We start from the raw sequence: 21480 nt of genomic DNA on the forward strand, positions 1-21480 counted from the left end.
AAGAGGTGGGATGTACCATGTACAGTTGCAAATTCCCTATGATGAGTGTTATCATCATTATGTATGCTTAAAATGCACCAATAAATGCTGTGCTATTAACAATAAATAAATAAATAAATCTTTACTCTTAAAAATAATCTTTTCTTTTTCCCCTTCTGGAACTGGGGATTGAACTCAAGGCGTGCACACTGAGCTACATCCCCTGCCTTTAAAATTTTTTTTTATTTTGAGCCAGTGTGTCCCTAACCCACCAATTGGCCCAGGCTAGGCTCAAACTTGTGATTCTCCTGACTCAGCCTCCCAGAATGCTGGGATGACAAGCATGCACCATTATGCCTGACTAAATGTTACTTTTATAAGTAAATTAGAAGAAAATATTCCCTTATGTTTATGTTTTTCCTGCCTATTCATTTTTTGGTTTTTCTGATCTGGTCTCACTATGTTGCCCAGTCTGGCTGGAACTTGTGGTGATCCTCCTGCCTCAGCCTCCTAGGTGCTGGGATTACAGGTATGCACCACTACACCTGGTTGTCTATTCATTTTTACATGATGCCAGTTCAAACGACACTTGTAGATGACTGTCAATGGACATAAATTCCTTGACATTTCACTGAGTGTATTGCTATGTATAAAAATAGTGGTACTTTTTTTCTTTTCACCATGGAAATCATTTTCAGATCAAAATGAACTGCAACCTAAAATGCTGTTCATTCAAAACTTTCTCTTTATTGAAAAAACGTTGAGTAGGAGAAGACTGGGGATTTAGCTCAGTGGCACTGCGCCTGCCTTGAAAGTGCAAGGTCCTGAGTTCAATCCCCAGTACAAAAAAAAAAAAAATTGAGTAGGAGAAAGTAGAATGAGAAGCAGGATATTTGCATAGCCTGTAAGTATTTTTCCCTAAGGCACTTATTCACAACAAAGAGAAAAATAGCTATTTTATGGTGGGTGGTGGGCAGTGTTAATGTCAGTAATAATGAGAGCAAGTCACTGACCCCTGGAGAAAGGGCACATCCCAGAATCCTCCAGGGTTCTGCCAGGAATGCATGACTGCAGTCTCATGAGTTCATCGCCAGGCAAAACCAAACCAAGGGACATTGTATAAAAGAGCTGGCAGTTCTCTGGGAAGATGTCACAGAAGAGAGGTGAGGGACCGTGCAAATCTGAGGAGACAGGATCACAGGATGCAGCCTGAGATCCTGGACCACAGAGGGCAGGGCACGGGGGTGGGATGGCCCGTGGCATCGTGCAGAGCTGACCTCCTGGCTTCAGAAATCAGCTTGCACTTCTGCTCCTTAAGGGGTCACTGCTCCCTGAAGCTGGGAGAAGATGTTAGAGAGCCCCATACAACTTCTGTGACATTTCTGGGAGCCTAAAATTATTTCAGAGTGAAAAGTTAAGAAGAAAATAATCTCGCATCAGCTGTTCCCATCATGAATCTCATCAGGAAACCCCAGGTTTTCAGCTTTGGAAGGAAATCATCCTTGTTTGGTTTTGTTGAGACAGGGTCTCACTATACATATAGTCCAGGTTGGTGTCAAACTCACAGCCATCCTCCTGACTCAGCCTCCTGATTTCTGGGATTACAGGTGTGCACCATTCTTTTGATCATAAATTGCTTAAAATTTCAGGAAAACTGCAGGTTCGGGTGAAGAGTTAAGCAGATGTTCCTAGTCCTTCTGGACTAGCAAGAACAGAGTCCCAAAGGAAGATGTCACAGGCAGCCCCAAGCTGGCCTCTAATGCACCTTTTTTTTTGGTACCGAGGATCAAACTCAGGACCTGTGCTTTTGAGACAGGTGTGGTGCCACTGAGCTAAATCCCCGGCCCTCTCATGCACCTTTTGAGGGATTGATCTCTTAATTCCGAGACAGGAGGAAGGAGGACAATGAGCCCCAAATAGTGAAGGAGGTTTGTGTAGGAGGCCTGCTTGTTCATAGTTAGTGTAAACTTGGGGCTTGACGACTTCTTTTTTTCTGTTGTTGTTCCGGGGATTGAACTTGGGATCTTGCACTTGCAAGGCAGGCGGCACCACCACTGAGCTAAATCCCTGGCCCAAAAGCACCCTTAAGTAGCCCCCAACACGTACCAGGGATTGAACTCAGGACCTTGCACTTGCAAGGCAGGCGTGTTACCAACAGAGCTAAATCCCCAGCCCTCTTTTTGGTGTTTTTGAGACAGGGTCTCGCTATGTAGCCCAGGCTGGCCTTGAACTCACTATGTAGCCCAGGCTGGGCTCAAACTCTTGGTGATCTTCCTGCCTCTGCCTTCTGAGTGCTGGGATGACAGGCAGCACCATGGCCAGCAGGGACTTGACTTTCTGCAGCAACCCAACATGCCTCCACCTCCTTGTGGTAGGACATTTCTTCCTCTTTGCAGAGGCTGCCCTGGACCCATGACCTCACCACCAACCTTGACTGTCACTGTGAGGAACACAGTAGTGGGCAGCATCTGTCACTAAGCAGGTACTGTTGCTGTGACCTGTTTCTATCTCCTACTGAAAATGCATATTTTGTATATCTCTGGATATTTTCTCTCCTTTTTTTTTTTTCCATATTGGGGCTTGAACCCAGGGTCTTTATACTGAGCTACATCCCCAGCCTGTTTTTATTTTTTATTTTGAGACAGGGTCTTGCTAAGTTGCTAAGTTGCCCAGGCTGGGCTCAAACCCTCCTGCCTCAGCCTCTCAGAGTGCTAGGAATATAGACTCTGAGTCCCAAGCCGCCGTCTCCTCCTCCTCCTCCCCCTCCCCTTCCTCTTCTTCTTCCTTTTTTGGCTTCAAATAAACACAAAAATCACACTGAAGGGATTCAAAGATGCCATTTCAAAAATCTTGCTTCCTGCTCACGAGTCAGCTGTCATAAAGATCTGGTCACACAAATACCAGAGTTTTCTCTTTATAGTCAAGAGAGCACAAATGGGGCAGATGTAAATTTCAAGGGGTACCAGTAAGTTAAAACAAATTCCTGGGCCTGGGATTTAGCTCAGTGGTTCAGTTGCCTGCCTTGCAAGCACAAGGTCCCGAATTTGATCCCCGGTACAAAAAAAAAAATTCCGGTCATAACCCAAGTTGTTTGTGTCAGGCCAGTTGTAACTTGAGGGTCCACTGTACAGTCCCTTAGGCAATACTGATCCAATGGAGAGGCAGGTCATGTAGCAAGTGTAGGTGGAAAGACCAAGGACCTTTCCTGGAAGGGATGGGTCGGGGGTCTTTGCCCCCCCCCCCAGGTGACTGATGCCTATTTAGAGTATCAGTCATTATTGTTCCTCCCTCGGGGAAGTACACTGGACCCTTGGGTTATGACCGGAACTTTAGATTCAACTTACAACCAAAGTCTTCAGTTACGACCCATATGCCAGCCGGCCACTTGTGCTTCCAGATGGTCTCAGATACAGATTAAACCCTTACAGAATTCTGGAAGGAACATGACTACATCCTTTTCTTTGTGGGGTTAACTGAGAAATCCTGGGCCAGTGTCTCTCTCAGGACACTGAGATCTGCCTGGACACAGGAGAGGGACTCTGAAGGTTGTGTAGAGGAGCCTGAGCCTTCAGTGACCAACTTGAGTTACAACCAGCCCTCAAGAACAAATTGAGTTTGTAAGTCAAGGGTCCACTGTACTTGTAATCTTTTTTTTTGGTACCGGGGATCGAACTCGGGTCCTTGTGCTTGCGCAGCAGGCGGCAAAACCACTGAGCTAAATCCCTGGCCCTTGTACTTGTAATCTTATTGGTCGTCCATAGTCATGTCCTTCCTTATGCCCATCTCATGACTTTCCTCTATAAATCTCCTCTGAGAAGTGGGCTCAGGGGCAACATACTTTCCTGGCTCCCTCCTGCCATTCTCAGGCAGGAACTATCCCTCAATAAATATTTCCTCCTCTTAACCCCTGTTGTTCCTAGAATTCATTCTTTGATTTTAGAGTACATGAGCTCAGTGTATCAGGCATCTGACAGGTTGGGGTTGTATTTCCCTTATGTTATTGGAGGTCCTTATATCATCCCAGGACTACCATGGGCTGTAGATTTTCACTGTGGCCTCCCTCACCTGATTCTACATTTTTTTTTTGGTACCGGGGATCGAACTTGGGTCCTTGCGCTTCCGCAGCAGGCGGTGAAACCACTGAGCGAAATCCCTGGCCCTGCAGTGTTTTAAGTGAGTAACACTTTCTTTCCCTCCCAACAGAATGATTTTAAAGCTGTGTTGGCTGAACTTGCTGCCAGTAGAACACATGAAGATTGACCACATGTCTGACAGTGGATTGATTCCCTTCATATGTAAAGAGCACTCACAAATCAATGAGACCAGTAGGTGGAAGAGGCAGGTGGGCAGAGGATAGGAACAAATTACTAGGGAAGATGTCTGAAAATATGCAAATATCTCCCTATGGAAGAAAACTGAGTTCCAATTAGATATGCTGCCTTTTCCTTGTGAAACTGAGAAAGAACTACTGACATGTAGTGAAGGACTGGAACAGACACTCTCGATTTCTTTTTGGTACTGGAGATCGAACTCAGGACCTTGTGCTTGTGAGGCAGGTGTGGTGCCACTGAGCTCAATCCCCGGCCCTCTCGATTTCTCTTAGGGTGATTGTTTTTGGAAGGCAATTTGGGAATACTCTTCAAAGTTGCATGTGTACTTTTTTTTTTTTTTTTTTGGCGTGGTACCCAGGGCTTTGTACTGAGCTCCATCTCCAGCTGTTTCATATTTTGAGACAGGGTCTTGCTAAGATTCCTAGGCTGGCCCCAAACTTGCTATCCTCCTGCCGCTGCCTCCCAAATGATGTCATTCTGAGATGAAAGGTATGTGCCATCGCACCTGCCTCGAATATGCCTTTGACAATTCTAGGAAATTATCGTATGGACTCACACAGAAGCCTGAAGCATTCACAACTTTTGTTTCAGGGCATTTTATACCAGGGGATGGCCAAGTCTGGCCTGTAGGTCACATCTGGGTGGCTGCCTGGTCCTGTAAAGAATTACTGGCAACAACCACACACCTTCACTTACATTTTACCTCTGGCTACTTTTGTGCCATAAGGGCAGTTGAGTCCCTCGACAGGGAATTGGGGAAATAAGTCTGAGCTTAGTTACACAATGGAATCAGATAAATGCAGCACGATAAGGCACTACTGTACAGCTAAGAAGCTAATGTGCAAAATTCAAGGCATGGGTGAGTACCTACTTGTGGCCAGGCATATATGCATTGACGGCTCAGGGAAAGATATGGTAGACATGTTGGTGGCCACTAAAATAAATATATATGTATGTTTTGGAGACCAAGTCTCACTATGTAGTCCAGGCTGGCTTCAATTCAAACTTGTGGCAATCCTCCTGCCTCAGCCTCCAGAGTGCTGTGATTGCAGGTACGTGGCACCACATCCAGCGCTATAGTTTTTGTACTGGTGTCTTTTGTAGCAGTGAAACTGGGGACTAAAGTGCCAAGGCTTTGGCACTAAGCTGCATCCCTTGCATTTTATTTTGTTTTTGGTACCAGGGATAGAACTCGGGACCTTGCACTTGCGAGGCAGGCGGCGGCACCACTGAGCTAAATCCCTGGCATTTGCACTTTGAGATGTCTCAGTAAGTTTCCTGGGCTGGAACTCGTGATCCTCTTACCTTGGCCTCCTGAGTAGCTGGGATGATAGGCGTGCACCACTGTGCCTGACTGTAGAGGCTTTAGAGTGGGGCTTCCAAAAGTATCTAGAATGGGGACTGAGCATGGCGGTCCCTGTGCTATTAGAAAGCCCAAGGGCTGGGGATTTAGCTCAGTGGTTTCACCGCCTGCTGCGCAAGTGCAAGGAGCTGAGTTCAATCCCTGGTACCAAAAAACAAAAAAAAAAGAAAAGAAAGCCCAAGGGCCAAGCACTGTCAGCAGTGCCTTGGTTGGTGTCTTGGCTGGCTGGCAATGCCTGCCCGGTTGGCATTTCCTGGGAGCGGGGCAAAGCCCCTGGACAAGTTCAAGGACCCACAAAGGGCAGCACTTTGGGGGCCACAGACCCACTGGTCCTCCTGGACGCTCAGGGACACTGGCTGCTGGGCACAGTTTGTCCTCTCTGGGCTAGGCCACTAAGGGGCCGGGCACTGTCAAGGGGGCAAGCGTGACACCCGGCATCCCCTCCCCCTAGGACAGTGTCAGGACTTAGGAGCCTCGGGCAGGCGGCAGTGTCCCATCTGGGATTGTTTAATGAGTCTACTTCTTACACGCATAATTATAAAAGAATAAGAATTGACAAAAATATTTTCTTTCCATAATATGTAGAGGTGGTTTCCTTCCTTCCTTTTTTTTTTTCTCCTTTTCTTTTTGCTCTTTGCCTGAACTCTTGGAGGGGAAGGGAAGGAAGTGGGACCAGGACCCCATGGTGGGCAGTTCCCACTCCCAACACCGGGACCCTGTGTCAGGGCCAGGCAGACGTGTGTGGCTGGACAGCTGGGGAGGGGAGAGCAAGGGCAGGAGGGCTCCTTGCGTCCACAGGCGTCAACCCCAGCAGGCCCTGGCCACTCTGCCGTCTGGGCTTTGGACACGCAGGGCTCACAGTGGAGGGTGGACACCCCACTGCCCAGCCACACACCCTGATTCTAGATCTAGGCACCCCTTGCTTTCTGTCTCTTAGTTATGTAAAATGCCCCTTGAGGGAATGCAGATATGAAGTGGGTGGCGGCGGGGAGGGAGGACAGGCATTCCCAGGCTCCTGTGCTGGGGACGGTGGCTGCCAGCACAGGGGACCCAGGCCATCGGGGTGGAGGGCACCCAGGGCTGTGCCCACCTCACTCCCCAGCCTGGCTCCTCGGAGTCTCTTCTGGCCGAAGAGCTGGGTGGCCCAAGGCAGTGTCACCTGCGGATCAGCCACCGTCTCTGTCCTGGCAACCAAGAAGCAGCAAGCAAAGCAAACCAGGAGCAGTAATTAAAAAAAAAAAAAAAAAAGGATTGAAGGCGTTAGGGCGGGAAAGGCAGCGGTGAGGTGGCTCCTCCTGGGCCTCAAGGCTGTCCTGGGGCGGGTGGCAGGACAGGCGCCCAGGCGGGTGTGTGGGGCCACTGGGGGCCTCTGCCTGGCCCTGGGCTTTGTGCTCTGGAGTGAGGCCCGGCGGCTCAGAGGTATTCTTGGAGAAAGTGCAGCAGCGTGACCTCGTAGTGCTCGCCTGACTCGGGGCATCGGATACTGTGTCTCTCGTTGGGGTAGATCTGCAGGGAGGAGGGACACAGGGGCTGAGGGGGGCACCCCAGTCCTGGGGCTCCTCCCCTGCTTCTGGAAATGGGGTGCAGAATAAAAACCCGTGGGCTCTTTGGGGGCTCAGGAAAGCAAGCCCCACGAGACTTCACACTCTCGGAGGTGTGAGAGGCTAAGGGAGACGCCAGGGCCTCCTGCCCTCTGGCCGGCTGAGTGCCACACGCAGGTCCCCAGGAGGCTCTGGGGCTCAGTCTCCGTGCCCTCACCTCCGCCACCCTGCTATACCCCGTTTGAACCTCATGGACTGAGCTCCAGGTCCCCAAGGTAGCAACCAATCCTGGACTTGTGTTCTCTCTGTCATCCTACCACGTGAGAGGAACGTGACCAACAGCGGGCAGTAACACGTTGGTGTCAGGGCCACTGAGACCCGAACCAGCCAATGCCTGGTCCTCTGGGTGGGCGGAGATGGGGCACTAGTCGTGCTTTTGGCCATGAAGCCAGTCTCAACAGTTCCCTGCTGTCCCTAGGACTGGAGGGACAGCTCTGACACCAGACCCACAGGTTCCTGGAGGACCCGGCCATAATGTGGTGGTCCCTCTACCCTGCCCATCTCTCTCTCTTTCCCTCTCTCCTTCCCTCCCTTTCTTTTCTTTTTTTTTTTTTTTGATACCGGGGATTGAACTCGGGTCCTTGCGCTTGTGCAGCAGGCGGTGAAACCACTGAGCTAAATCCCCGGCCCCCACCCTTTCTTATACTGGGGATTGAACCCAGGGTGTTTGCACTGAGCTACGTCTCCAGCCCCTCATTTTTATCTTAAGATAGGGTTCAGGTCTCTAAGTTGTCCCAGCAGGCTGGGGTTGGACTTGTGATCCTCCTGCCTCAGCCTCCCAGAGTGCTGAGATGACAGGCATGTGCTCGACTGAGGTGGGTCTGAGCCATACCCTCCTCTTCAGGCTCACGGATGTCAAGTGGCCCACTGGCCTGGGAAGTAAGGCACCAAGCAGCCACTGGGCTCCTCCCCTTTATGCTGGGGTTCTTCAACCACCCCAGGAAAGGCTGCAAGTCTGAGGACACTGTCCCCGGCCTGGAACTACACAAGGACTCATCAACCTGCCCTCAAGTCTGGTCGCAATGGGGGCAGTTCCCCTCCATCAGCTCCTCACCCAACAGGGACTCTGCCTTCTTTCTCCCTCCCTGGCCAGCATGGTGGGACCTGCCAAGCCCTGGTTCCTGGAAGGCTGTCCCCATGCTCTGTGACCCCGTTCCTTCATCTGTTCAATGGGAACAGTGCTACCTAGACAGAATCTCCACTCCTTGGAGACCCCAACCCCTTCTAATAAAACCCTGCCCTCATCACCTTAGCCCCACCCCCAATTGAAGCCTTACCCCTTACCCCTAAAACCTCACATCCCTAAGCCCCGCCTCTCACCAAGCCCCACCCACACGAGGTCCCGCCCACCCAGGCCTTGCCAATCACCTGGCCACACCCCATTCCACTCCCTCCAGCTGCAGGGCATCCTGTCCTCAAGCTACTCCTCCTGTACCCTAGGGGGCCTGGTGCCCTTCCTTGGCATGCACTAGCAGCCTCGCACCTGGAGTTGGTAAGGTTTCCCGGCCCGGATGAGCTGCGAGACGAGGAAGTTTGTGTGGAAAAAGTGCACGTTTTCATCCAGAAAGCCGTGGAGGATCAGCAGCCGGTTGGGCCTGGAAGACCATGAGGACAGGGGTTTAAGGCCGGGGTTGCTGTGGGGGCTCAGGGCCAGTCTCCAGCCCCAGCGTGGCACCGCTGACAGGCAGGGTCATCTTGGCTCTCATGCAGGGAGGGGGAGGGGTACACACCGCGAGAACTCTGCGGTGACAATGTTCTACACCCACCCTGGCCCTCACTGGCCACTTACAGCTGATGAGCACATGCAAAGTGGCCGGGATGACTAAAGAAGTAAATTCTTTTAATGTTTTAAAATTTTAATTTTTAAATTTTGAGGCAAAGCCCCCCTAAAGTGCCTAGGCTGGATTCGAACGTGCAATCCTGCGAGGGAGGTAGGTTAACAATCACATGGCACCCCGCCTGGCTTATTTTTTCTCTCTATGAAAGAATCTACTGAGGTCGAATTCATTTAATCTGAGGTAAGTGTTTTGTTTTGGCTTTTTTTGGTACCAGGGATCAAACTCGGGACCTTGTGCTTGCAAGGCAGGCAGTGGAACCACTGAGCTAAATCCCTGGCCCTAAAGTAACTGTTTTGAGGCGAAGGATTCTGGGGCACCTGGCGCCTCTGCAGGGTCCTGCACTCGGCCACCTCTCTGGCTGCAGAATACTGCCCACTGCCACCAGCAGTTGCTAATTAGCGCCGTCCTTGGATTCACAGTGACGGGAACATGGACGCACGCGGCCCCTGCTGGTGCTCGAGGTCAGTGGCGTGGGGTCAGGCTGCGCTTTAGAGTTGTCCTGGAGCCCAGTTAGAGCTCCACAGGTCCCTGGAAGGGGCTCTAGCGGATGCCAGGGCACTAGCCAATGGGGACGCACCAGAGAAGGTCACCAAGCCCAAAGGTGAAGGGGACATCTGGGTGCCCCTGGCCTGACGCTATCACCTGGTGGGCGTCTATGTCCCAGAGCACACTGGCAGTGGCCACGAGACAGTGGTATGGGTCAAGGAGCCCATGGCTACATTCAGGGCAGTAAAGCCAAGTACGGTGGTGCACGCCTGTCATTTCCGCATGCACAGCCTCTGGGAGGCTGAGGGAGGAGGATCGCAGTTCAAGCACAGCCAGGGCAATTTGGCAACTTAGGGAGACCCTGGCTCAAAAAATAAAAAGGGCTGAGGATGCAGCTCTGAGGCCCTGGGTTCAATCCCCAGTGCACCAAACAACAACAAAATAAACCCTTGTGGGCAAGCGCTTAGGGGGTCTAGCGATGGGGATGTGTGAGAAGTGGGGCGACGCCATCTCTTCCGATTCGGAGAGGCACAGAGTGGGCAGCCAAGTCCTGGCCTGGGGCAAGAGGTGGGCCCGGGCATGCAGCAGGGCCTTACTCGTTGGGCAGCTTCTCCACGTGCAGGGCCACAGAGCCCGCCTCGTAGCCCTGCTGGTTGTTTTCGGGCACATCCATGTAGCGCTCCGTGTACCCGGTGTCGTAGGCCATCCACACGGTGACCGGCGCGCCCGCGATGGCCACCTGGCGGACACAGAGGGCGGGCAGGGAGAAACGGAGAGAGAAAGAGGCGTCGAGTCCGGGTGCGGAGCTGCCCGCTGTCCGGGCCTTCCTGGAGGTGTGGGGCTGGTCATGCATGTGAGTGGCAGGGAGGGGACCCTGGCCGGGTGTCCCCAGGGCTGTCCCTGGGGCTGTGCGCTGCTCCGGGGAGGAGGGCATCGCGGGAGGACACCGAGGGCCCGGCCCCACTTCCTCCTCCTCCTCGTGGCCGCCGCCCCGGTGCCCCGACTGTGCCACCGGCCTAGGCCCCCTCCCCGAAGCTCTCCACACCATGCCCCACCTCTGCCCATCCGAGGCCGGGGTCCCGGGCTCAGCCTCCCAGAGAGAGCTGCCGGCGGGCTGGGGCTTTTGTGCGGCCGGATGCCATCCTGGGGTCGGCGGTGGCGGGCAATGAGGAGGGGGGCTCGGCCCCGTGGGGCTGCTGCGGAGAAACAGCCACGTGGCGAGGCCCCTGGCGCAGGCGCCTCCGGGGTTGGCTCGGTGGCGTGGGCGGGGCCGCGGGCGGGCGGGGCCGGTGGGCGGGACTAAGGGGACAGGGGCGGGGCCTACCTTGAAGACCTCAGGCTTGTGGATGAGGCCCATGAGTGACAGAAAGCCACCATAGGACCAGCCATGGATGGCGATGCGGCTCAGGTCGATGAAGCCGTACTTCTGGGCCACGAACTGCAAGCCCTCCACCTGGTCTTCGATCTCCACTTGGCCCTGGGGGCAAGGCCAGCAGCTCAACGGCCTTTCTCCGGGGCAGCTCAGCACCCACCTCTGGCCCCATGCAAGCTGCTTCTCCTAGATTAGGAGCAGCCTGTCTCCCTGGCCCATCCCGGACCCTGCCAGCTCTTGTAGGGTGCTGGCCCTGCTCTGCTGCCTGGCTCCCGGGCGACTCTTGGTCACAGGTCTGCTCTGGCCCTCAGTCTGCTGGCCCTGAGATAGGCACGGTCACATGATCTAACAGTCAGCATGCCCAGTTGTGGTGGGGTGGCAGGGGCCAGTGCCAAGGCTTGGTCAGCCCCATCACAAGCCACTGTCACCTCTGTCAAGCACTGGGCGATGGTCTTCCCTCCAAAATCCAATCCCCCGGGGTGGCCTTAGGAGGGGACTGTGTCACCACGGCTGGCGTCAGGACAGACAGGCCCCCATGCAGGACTCTGTCCCTTTTTGGCCCTTGCATCCCTTTCTCCACATGCACGTTCTACCCCTCTGGGGGCAGCAGCAGCAAGGCACCACCCTGGCACTGAGGCTCAGCCTTTTCCACACGCCTGTCCTCCAGAACCGAGACACATTTCCATTCTGAAGTGCCCAGAGCTGTGGTATCTTGGTACAGCAGCAGGAATGGAGGTAAGACGGTCACCACCACCACCGCCATCCTTATCACTGTCACTACAATAATGATCTTCGCTTCTGTTACCACGACTCCAGCCACTGTCCCTGTCCAGCCCAGCCACAGGGCTTCCTGTGGGCCCCACCGGTACTGCTGTGTCCAGCTGTATCTGCATCTCTCAGCCTCCCCCAGGGATATGTGCCTAGGCACATGTGGCCAGGACATTCACCTGTGTCCCCATGGCCCTAGCTCAGAGCTGAGCAGCAAAGCGGGATGCTTGCTTGGTTTTAACGGCCACCTCACTAACATCCTGGCCAGGACTGTCCTGCAGATGGGGCCCACAGCCCAGCCCACCAGACACGGGGCTCCCTTTCCTGATGTGGGCAGGGCCCAGAACAACAGTGGCGGGAAGTTACCATTTGGTTCTTCAGGGCTCCTTCAAATCGGAGCCCCCGCTGACAGGATCCCCGGCCGTCAATCACAACCACAGCATAGCCCAGGGACGCCAGTGTGTTGAGCCGCAGGTACTTGATGCCTTTGAAGGAGTTATTCACGAGCTGCACCTGTGGAGGGTGGGGGGTGAGTGTCTACCAGAGACACCAGGCGGACGAGGGCGGGGATGGGACAGGCACACCCACCTGGGGGCCCCCATACACAAACAGCACTGTGGGGTGCTTCTTCCCCGGCTGCAGGGTGTGCGGCTTGTAGATCATGCCATAGAGCCGCACATCCGACCGCGTGTGGAAGTGGAAGATCTCGGGGGGCACATAGTCCGGGGGACAGCCTGTGGGAGGGGGTGTCTGTGACTTCCAAGTGGAGGTGCTGGGCTGGCCATACCCAGCTGTCACCAGGCTCCATGGCCCACCTGAGCCTCGGAGGGGGGACCCAAAGCGCCCCTCTTCCTCTGGGCTTCCTGATAGAGTTGGGGCGGTGAGAGGAGAAAGACCCTGCAGGATGACTAAAGGGGAACCGGGGGACGCCGTTAGGGTGAACAAGTGTGAATGTTCAGAGATCCTCGAGCTGAGAAAGCTTGTCCCCTTCTGGCTACTCTCCACTCTTCGTCCCCCCAAGGAGAGTGACTCAGCATGGCTGGGACCCTGACCTTGCTGACCCCCAGTGGCGGCCTGGGGCCTTTAGTACAAGAGACAGTTCATTGTATAGGCTGTTGTTCACCGAGTTCATTCTTTCTTTCTTCCCTCCCTTTATTTTTTGTGGTAATGAATATTCAACCAAGGGGCTTTGCACTGAGCTCCAAAACCAGCCCTTTTTACTTCTTATTTTGATGTAGGGTCTTAATATATTGCTGAGTTGCTAAAGCTGGCTTGGAATTTTCCTGCCTCAGCTTCCCAGAATGCTGGGATGACAGATGTGCACCATGGCTGGCTTTCTGATTTTATTTTATTTTATTTATTTATTTTTTTTGGTACCAGGGGTTGAACTTGGGTCCTTGCGCTTGCGCAGCAGGCGACGAGACCACTGAGCTAAATCCCCAGCTGATTTTATTTTTTTTGTGTGAAACCAGGGATCAAACTCAGGGCCTTGCACTTGCCAGGCAGGTGCAGCACCACTGAGCTAAATCCCCGGCCCTCTAACTGATTTTTTCCAAAGTGACACTGGTTGTCCAATCACAGTGGTGGGGGTGAGGTTCTTCCTGGAGTATGTTTCTTTTTTTTTTCCTGGTATCAGGGATCAAACTCAGGACCTTGCACTTGTGAGGTAGGCACGGCGCCACTGAGCTAAATCTCCAGCCCTGGAATGTTTCTTTTTTTTTTTGGTACCAGGGATCGAAGTAGGGTCCTTGTGCTTGCGGGGCTGGCGGTGGAACCACTGAGCTAAATCCCCGGCCCTGGAGTATGTTTCTTTAGGTAGAGGGCAAGTCAATTTAAAGGAAAATCAGCAGTAACACAGGTCCAGTTGGCAATTTACCGGAAGCCGCCAGGCTCTGAGTGTCTCAGTGTCACCGCTATGGGCAAACACGGTCGAGGACAAAGTGTGATGATGTGACTGCCTTGCCCTGCCTTGGCCACTCCTGGCCAGGGATCTCCTAACCTGATATTGGCCGAGAGCTCCGCAAATAGCCCCTTGGTCACCCAGGGTCCTTGTACCCTGCCAAGGACCTGCCCTCAGGTGCCAGGGCCAAGAGCCAGGAGGCCTCTTATTTACCCGGAAGTATGGCTTGTTTCCTTTTTTATTTACTTTGAGACACTGTGTAGCCCAGGCTGGCCTTGAGCTTGCTCCAACCCCCTGGCCCCATCTTCTGAGTGCTGGTTACAGGAGTGCGCCACCACGCCCAGCAAACTAGAGCCCCTATTTGTGCCTCCCAGCTGGGCCTCCAGGGCCAGGAGGAAGTGGCAGGTTCTGAACTGGCTGGGTGCTAGTGTGAGGCACCCAGGATCCGACTGTCCACCCACCCCGTTCTGGCTGCTCACAAGCACTCGATGCCGGGAGCCCTGCCGGCCGGATCTCGGGCTCCCGCTACTCACTGGCTGCCTCCATCATGCTGGCCCAGAAGCGTGGCTGCTTGTGCAGGGGGTCATCATCGGAGCCACTGAGCTTGTACACGTGCACGCAGGGCGGGGTGCTCACACTGCTATAGTGGCTGATGAACATGTCGAAGTTCTGTGGGCAGCAGGGCGAGTGCTCACATGGGGAACTCCACCACCATGCAGTGTCATCATCCCTCCTCCCACACAACACCTCTCCCTGCCTCCATACTGACCGGGACCACACAGTCACCCAGCTGTCCTGTCATCCAACTGTCAGGACAGGGATGGCCATCATTCTGAGGCCCAGTAGGTGGCTCTGCCCCCTCCCCGGGGGTTGCAGCCTGGCCATGGTCATGACAGAGGTCCACTGCCCTCAGGGATGGGGACGCTGGGGCAGTGCCCACCTGGCTCATGGAGCAACTGTGCGAGAAGCCAGGCGTGGTGAGGCGCACGATCTCGCCGGCTGTCTCATAGCTGACCACATAGAGGTGGTGCTCCAGCGGTGTGTCCTTCGTCCCTTGGAAGTACACCAGCTTCGTCTCCTCGTTGACCCAGATCTGTGGGGGACGGGTCTCCTGTGACCAGTACCAGGCCCAGCTGGGGCTTCCAGCCTCTCCCCTGTGGCCCTGCGCCTGTGGTCAGGGGACCCACTTGTCCCCGTCTGACCCCGGGTCCTCTGGCAGGGCTGGAATCACAATGCAGGACCTGGACAGTCCCTTGGGGCCATGGGGGCAGAGCCTGGGACCCGCCAGCCCCTGGCCTACTCAGCCTGTCCCTCAGGCCCTACAGAGACTCAGCATGGCTCTCTGGGGTGCTTAGACCAGGACTGTCCCGGAAGGACACACAGCCGCTGAGGGGGGATCCTCTTTGAGCAATCTCCCCAAAATGAACCCAGAGTCCCACAGGATTGAGGACCTCCTCCTGCCCTGACTGTGGACAGAAGAGCATGGCCCTGTGCCCAGACCAAAGAAGCTGGAGGGAGTGGCTGAAGCCCTTGAAGTGACCAGAGCCCTTGTGATGTTGGGGTGGCTTTTCTGTGGGGCAAAGGTGGAGATATGAATAGCTATTGTAGGTCTGGGGCGCACCCAGCACCCGGCAGGCAAAACATCTCACAAAGGGCACAGCCTTCAGCAGGGCATGCACAGTGGAGCACACCTGTAATTGCAGCACTGAGGGAGGCTGAGGCAGGAGGATCACAAGTCAAGTCCTACCTCGGCAACTTAGAGCCTGTATCAAAGAATAAAAAAGGCTGGAGGTTTAGGTCAGTGCAAAGGCCCTGGGTTCAATCCCTAATACTGGAAACAACAACAACAACAAAGGGACACAGCTCCACAAAAGAGGCTGCTGGGAACTGCTGCTAAGGAATTTACCCGAGAAGCTGGAAAACCTCTGAAACATAGGGATAAAGATGCACAAAGTAGGGCCGGGGATTTAGCTCAGTGGTTTTGCCACCTGCTGCATAAGTGCAAGGACCCAAGTTCCATCCCCGGTACCAAAAAAAAAAAAAAAAAAAAAAAAGCACAAGCACAAAGCGTGTGGAGCTGTGTGAGGGGGGTCAGGGAGGTGTGCGCTGGTGTGAGGGAGGGATCCAGCAGTCTGGCCTGAGGAACATCTCTGGAAAATGTGGAATTTTAGCCAGGTGTGGTGGCACACGCTTGTAATCCCAGCACTCGAGAGGCTGAGGCAAGAGGATCTCTGTGAGTTCAAGGCCAGCCTGAGCTGCATAGTGAGATCCTGTCTTAAAAAAACAAAAAAAAGCGGACCTTTGTATAACTGAACCCCATGAAGGCGCGGTGGTGTCTTTCTCAGGTGTCCTGACAGCATGTGTGGGGAGGGAAGGCAGACCTCCCCTCAGCAGCTGCAGCTTTTGTCAGGGAACCTGCGGGGCTGGTGTGGGGCAGGCTGCAGAGGACACTGCCTGACACTCTCAATTCCCAGTGGGCTCCAGGGAGTGAAAGGAGTCGACCTGAACCCCCAGGTGGCACTGGGATGGGCTCAGCCTTCACGCCAGGACTGGCTGGGGTTAAGATCTGAGGATGGGCACCTGGAACCTGCTGCTTCCTACTGGTGCCCCAGCTCCTGAGCCCCAGGTCCTTGACCAGGGAGGAGGCGGGGGCGGGGGAGACTGACTGACTGGTACCTTGGAGCCGTGCCTGGCCAGGACCTCCCATTCGCCACTGGTCAGCGCAGTCTCCTCCTTGATCGGGCATTTAAATTCATCTGGAAGGAGAAAAGAAGAGGTGAAGGGGGCCGGGGATTTAGCTCAGTGGTTCCGCCACCTGCCTTGCAAGTGAAAGGTCCCGAGTTCGATTCCCGGTACCAAAAAAAAAAAAAGAAGAGGTGAAAGGAAGCAAGGAGCCAATGTGGGGACCCAAAAGGCTGGAGGCCACACTCCACCCTAACGTCTAAGGAAAAGCTCCTGGTGCTTGGCAGGGGTGGTCAAACCATCCCGGCAACCGCAGGCCACAGCACAGAGCTCAGGGAGGCTCTGCCTAGAGGGGCTCGCCCTGCCAGCTGTGCCAACCCCAAGGGCCGGCCAAGATCACAGCGCAAGGAGACGGCCGCGTCTTGGCTCCCATTTCACCTGGCCCCTCGGGAGCCTGGGGCTCAGCTCACTCCTGATGCCCCCTCTCCCACACCCCTGGATGCCGCCCACACTTGCTCCCTGTCCTGTGTGGCTGGCTGCCTTGGGTCACTTGTGGGCACTGCCTCTGAACTGTGGGGCTCTGGCCCCAGGGAGCCCTGGTGTCTAGGGCAGCCGTGGCCGTCACGCTGGGGAGCTGCTGGCATGGAGCAGCTGGAGGCTGGGATGCTGCTCAGCACCCTGCAGTGCCCCGGACACCCCGAGCACAGCGGGGCCAGGGAGGTCCTGTCCCGACTCTGCAGGCCCCTGGCCGGTGCCCGGACCACACAGCCACGCAGGCTACACCCTGTGCCTCTGGCTGTGAGATGCCCACACTTCCCGGGCCTATGCTCTGCTCCCAGTCCTGGGGCCATTGCTGATCCCCACACCCCCTCTGCCATGGAGCACCCTGATTCTACACGTCCAACAGCCAAGCCTGGGGTTCCTTTTCTCTCTCAATGGTCCCCGAGGGTTCCTGTTCCAGTCTTCACCCCAGAACCTCCTGGGCGCCCACACTGCCTCTCCCCATGGATCTAGCACCGATTCCCTTGCAGACGGCACATGCACAGCAACACCCCAGGCTCACTGCTGTGAGCCGCTCACCTCTCCACTCCCCCTGGCCTGAGTGCCACATGAAAACCAGGAGTCATTTAGAACCCATGAAAGACTGATGACTTCCGCTTCCTTCAGGGCCAAAGCCCAAGTCCTCCCTGTAGCCCACAGGGCCCTGAACAACCTGCCCATCCCTTCCCTGCCTCCCTCTACTCTACCCACACAGGAGCCTCACTGCTCCTGCACCAAACTGGCTCCATCCTGCCCCAGGGCCTTTGCACAGCTGTGCCATGGTCCTCCTATTGCTTCTCCAGGTCATTGCCCTCCAACTTGCTATCCAGTCTCCTGATGCTTGTTCTGGAAGAAACCGTGGGATCTCTGACCCCTCCCTCCTCATCCCACACTCCAGGACAGTATCTGTTCCCAGAGCATCCCTTCTCCTCCACTAGAACCCTCCGTAAGACCAGGGTAACACTGGCCTCTTTCTGCCACTCCAACCTTGCATCCAGAGCAGGGGTCAGGAGCCCAAGGGTAACTCTCACCACTCGCCTCTGCCTTGGAGCACAAAGCAGCACTGGGCACCTGTAGACGAGCACAGTCCTGTGCCAATACAGCATTGTGTGGGAGGATGGGAGCAGGGCTGTGGTTTGCAGAGCCCTGGTTGTGCAAAGGGCCTGGGGCACAGTGAGTGCTCAGGGGGCCCGCTGATGGGGTCCATGCTGCACTCCCTCTTGCGAGCCCCTGGTCTCTCTGTGGGCGCTCACCTTCCCCAGGGCTGAGGGGTTCTGTCCAGTTGTAGCTGTTGGGTCTCAGGAGGACAGTGACTTTGTACAGGTGGCAGAAGCCGGTCTTACACTCGTTGGCCCGGAGGAAGCAGAACTCCTCAGACCCCTCGGACTGGGGGAAGGGGTAGAAGATGTCGTGGACCTGGGGAGCACCAGAGGAGGCGGGTCAGGAGGGGATGCCCAGCCCTTCGGCCGTCGTGTCCTGCCCCGCGGGGACCAGGACGCACACACCCCGCCCCTACTCACATTGACCCAGACGCTGGTGACCTCCTCGTACACCACGTGTGGCTGGGCACTCTTGGGGACGGTCCTGGCGAAGGCCAGCCGCTGCTCCTCGCTCTCAGGGGCCGGGATGAATAGGGCTGGGGGCAGGAGCACGAGCTGGAGCCGCTGCTGTGGCCGGTCCAGGAACGTGGCCCAGGCGCTGGGGACACGGCGAGATGTCACCCTCACTGAGGGCTCTGGAAACTGCGTCCCACGTGCCCAGGGTCTGGGCAGTGTGCCGACAACTCCTCAGCCCATGGGTACCCATTATTTTTAGGGTACTGGAGATGGAACCCAGGGCCTTCACACTGAGCTACATCCCCAATCCTGTTCATTTTGTTTTCAGCTAAGTCACTACATTGTCCAGAATGAGCCTGAACTTGCAATCCTCCCGACTCAGCCTCCCAGAATACTGGGGTGACAGTCCTATGCCACTGCACTTAGCTGAGTGGAAAACATTTTAACTTGTTTGTCTCGAGCACCAGGTCAGTACCGTAAGTACAAAAGCACTCCTGCACAGAGAGTGAGCAACAGACAGTGAGAAAGAAGCATCAGAGAGGCCCGAGTCCCAGACGGGGCCCGTGGTGCTGAGCCTGCCCCCACTGGAAAGGGGCTAGAAAACGCCAGGCAGGGAAAGCACACATTTTCAGGAAGCCAGGGCCACAGAGGACACGTTTTTGGCTCTGTGGTCCACATGGCAGCTTTCAGTGACTCAGCTCTGCCCTCGTACCGTGAACGTACCACAGGCCGTCAGGGCACACACGTGCAGGGCTGGTACCCTCAGCCTTCGGGGTGGGGCAGGAAGGTGTGAACTCCCTATGCTTCACGTGTGAGAGGATCTTCTTTCCCGAGCCCTCTCCTGCCCCACCTGTCATTCAGGGTCATCACACCAATCAGCTGGGCGTGGTGGTGTACCTGTCATCCCAGCACGGGGAGGCTGAGGCAGGAGGATCACCCTGAGTGAGTGCCTGTCTCAAAAACAAAAACAAAAATCCCCCCAAACCTGTGAAAGCTACTCTGAGTTTCTGGCCTGTATGAGGAAAGATGAGGGCTGGGCATGGAGCTGGGGTTGGGCCCTGGAATGAGATGTTTCTTGTTTCTTACAGCCTGGGTCTGAGCCATCTGCAAGAACCTCTGCCAGTTTGAACCCCGGTTTGGGAAACATGACAAAAATGTCCTGGGCTGAGGCAGGAGGAGCATTGTGAGTTTGAGGCCGGTCCAGTGTCTTGTCCCTTGCCTGGCTGAGTGTGGGTGACCGGAGGAAGTGGGCCGGCAGAGAACAGAGCCATATTCAGGGGGCTGAAGGGCACAGAGCAGGCAGGTGCAGCATGGGCAGCCCACCCTGTCCCCAGGCCCTGCGAGGGTCCCCCGGCCGTGTCCAAGGAGTCACTCACTACTTGCCGTCGTGCGTCCAGCCAGCCCTGGCGATGTACTCCACCTTGGGGAAGAGCTTGTGGAAGGGCTGCACCAACTCCTTCTCGAAGGAGGACACGATCTGCGGGAGACAGGGCTGTCACACACCGCTGTCCACACTACCATGGCGCTGAGTGGTCCCTGCACCTCAAAATGCAGATGCGGAGATGTGGCCCCGGGACCTCGGGAGGCCACCTGCTTCAGAAGTGCGGCTACTGAAGTGTCTTGGATGGAGATAAGGTCATGTGGGCAGGGTGGACCCGAATCAGGCACCGGCCATCCTTCTAAGGGGAAGCTGGGGACAGAGGCAGCATGGCAGGTGGGCAGCGGAGACAGAGGAGGGCCGTCTACAGCCTGAGAAGAGGCAGGATGCTCTCCCACCTGGCCCTGGGAAAACCTCACCTGAAGGGGACACCTTGACCTTGGACTTCTGGCCTCCAGAACTGTGAGACAAGAACAGGAGAGGCCTTGTCTGCAGCCCTTGGCTACAGTGGCCCTAGCGGACTGCGACAGTCACTCCGCAGGAGTTAAACAGTGCAAAAGAGCTGAGTATGGTAGCATACGCCTGTCACCCCAGCTACTTGGGAGGCTGAGGCGGGAGGACTCCAAATAGATTCAAGCCCAGCCTGGGCAACTTAGCGAGACCCTGTCTCAAGACAAAAAAAAGCCACTGGTGTGGCTCAGTGTTCAGAGCGCTTTCTCATCATGGCATGGGAAAGGCCCTGGGTTCCATCCTCAGTATCACCAAAAAAAAAAAAAAAGAAAAAAGAAAAAAAGTAAAAAGAATCCAGGAGGAGGTTCAGGGAGGGGGGTACGCATGTCAAAAATAAAACCCAACCGCCCAAACTATCAAAACACACATATTTATCTCACATTTCCCCTGAAACGTTGTGCAGACATCATTCCACAAAGCCATGCTGGGGTGTCCTTGGCCTGTCTGTGCTCTTGTTCCTAAACATGTAGGGTCCTCTGGACACCTGGTGTCCCCCCACCTGGGAGCAACCCCCAGCATGGCTGCCCAGCCTCCGGCATCCTCTGCGTCTTAGGGTTTGCAGGGTCTGGGGAGCGATCAGGGGCCCCAGGGAGGGCAGGCCAGGCGGAGGGAAGTAGGGGAAGGGCTGGGAGGTTGCGTCACAGGATCTATCTGGAGGTGACCATGCAGTTCCCAGACAATGATGTCTTTTGCTCCCTGCCACCACTCCGTGGCATTGGGGCCCAAACAGCAACTTCCTGAGTGGTGAGCACCTGGTACTCAATGCCAGCGAGGAACAGAGAGGCACCCAGAACCCGCCTGTGCCATGGAGCAGGGAAGTGACCTGTGAGGACCTGCGCAAGACGCTGGATGGGGACTATGCTGAGTCTGCAGGTCCCCACCCTGGAGCTTCCCTGCCCAGGCTGCTGATGGCAGCTGTGTCCTGGGGCAGGAGGCAGCATGGACCCCAGCCCCACCGCCCACCAGCTGGGGCCACTACATCTGCCAGCCTCTTGGGCCGTATAGGCACCCGTACCTTGCCCTCACTGTCGGTCTGGAACTCGGCCAACTTCAAGGCGATTTTGGGATTCTTGCTGCCTGTGAAAGTGAAAGGGAGCTGAGCGCCCACCTGGATGGTGCCACATGCCAGCATGTTCAGGGATGCTGGGTGGCCACAGGAGGTGGCCCAGCTAGGGT

General features: G+C 55.4%; 1 protein-coding gene across 9 annotated transcripts in view; it reads right to left on the bottom strand.

The window, feature by feature from the left end:
• Window positions 1–6152: 6152 nt before the first annotated feature.
• The window catches only part of Dpp9 (dipeptidyl peptidase 9), a 44601-nt gene continuing 29273 nt past the window's right edge, over window positions 6153–21480 (bottom strand). For 7 of the 9 annotated variants that reach the window (XM_004865720.4, XM_087201554.1, XM_021244932.2 and 4 more), the window contains 13 exons: window positions 21320–21381; window positions 19793–19893; window positions 18381–18558; window positions 18114–18276; window positions 16315–16394; window positions 14579–14731; window positions 14172–14307; window positions 12327–12472; window positions 12105–12251; window positions 10923–11075; window positions 10195–10337; window positions 8758–8869; window positions 6153–7179 (listed from right to left, as the gene is read on the bottom strand). In XM_004865720.4, the coding sequence (XP_004865777.2) occupies window positions 7087–7179; window positions 8758–8869; window positions 10195–10337; window positions 10923–11075; window positions 12105–12251; window positions 12327–12472; window positions 14172–14307; window positions 14579–14731; window positions 16315–16394; window positions 18114–18276; window positions 18381–18558; window positions 19793–19893; window positions 21320–21381 (1667 nt within the window). In that variant the 3' untranslated portion in view covers window positions 6153–7086. Of the gene's footprint in view, window positions 7180–8757; window positions 8870–10194; window positions 10338–10653; window positions 10795–10922; window positions 11076–12104; window positions 12252–12326; window positions 12473–14171; window positions 14308–14578; window positions 14732–16314; window positions 16395–18113; window positions 18277–18380; window positions 18559–19792; window positions 19894–21319; window positions 21382–21480 lie in introns of those variants that run through there. The other 2 variants (XR_002389578.2, XR_002389577.2) reach the window with 2 other exon arrangements.

This window comes from Heterocephalus glaber, unplaced genomic scaffold (assembly GCF_053883595.1).
Source record: "Heterocephalus glaber isolate CG9 unplaced genomic scaffold, H.glaber_assembly_v1.0 deba00001760, whole genome shotgun sequence".
Lineage (NCBI taxonomy): Eukaryota > Metazoa > Chordata > Mammalia > Rodentia > Bathyergidae > Heterocephalus > Heterocephalus glaber.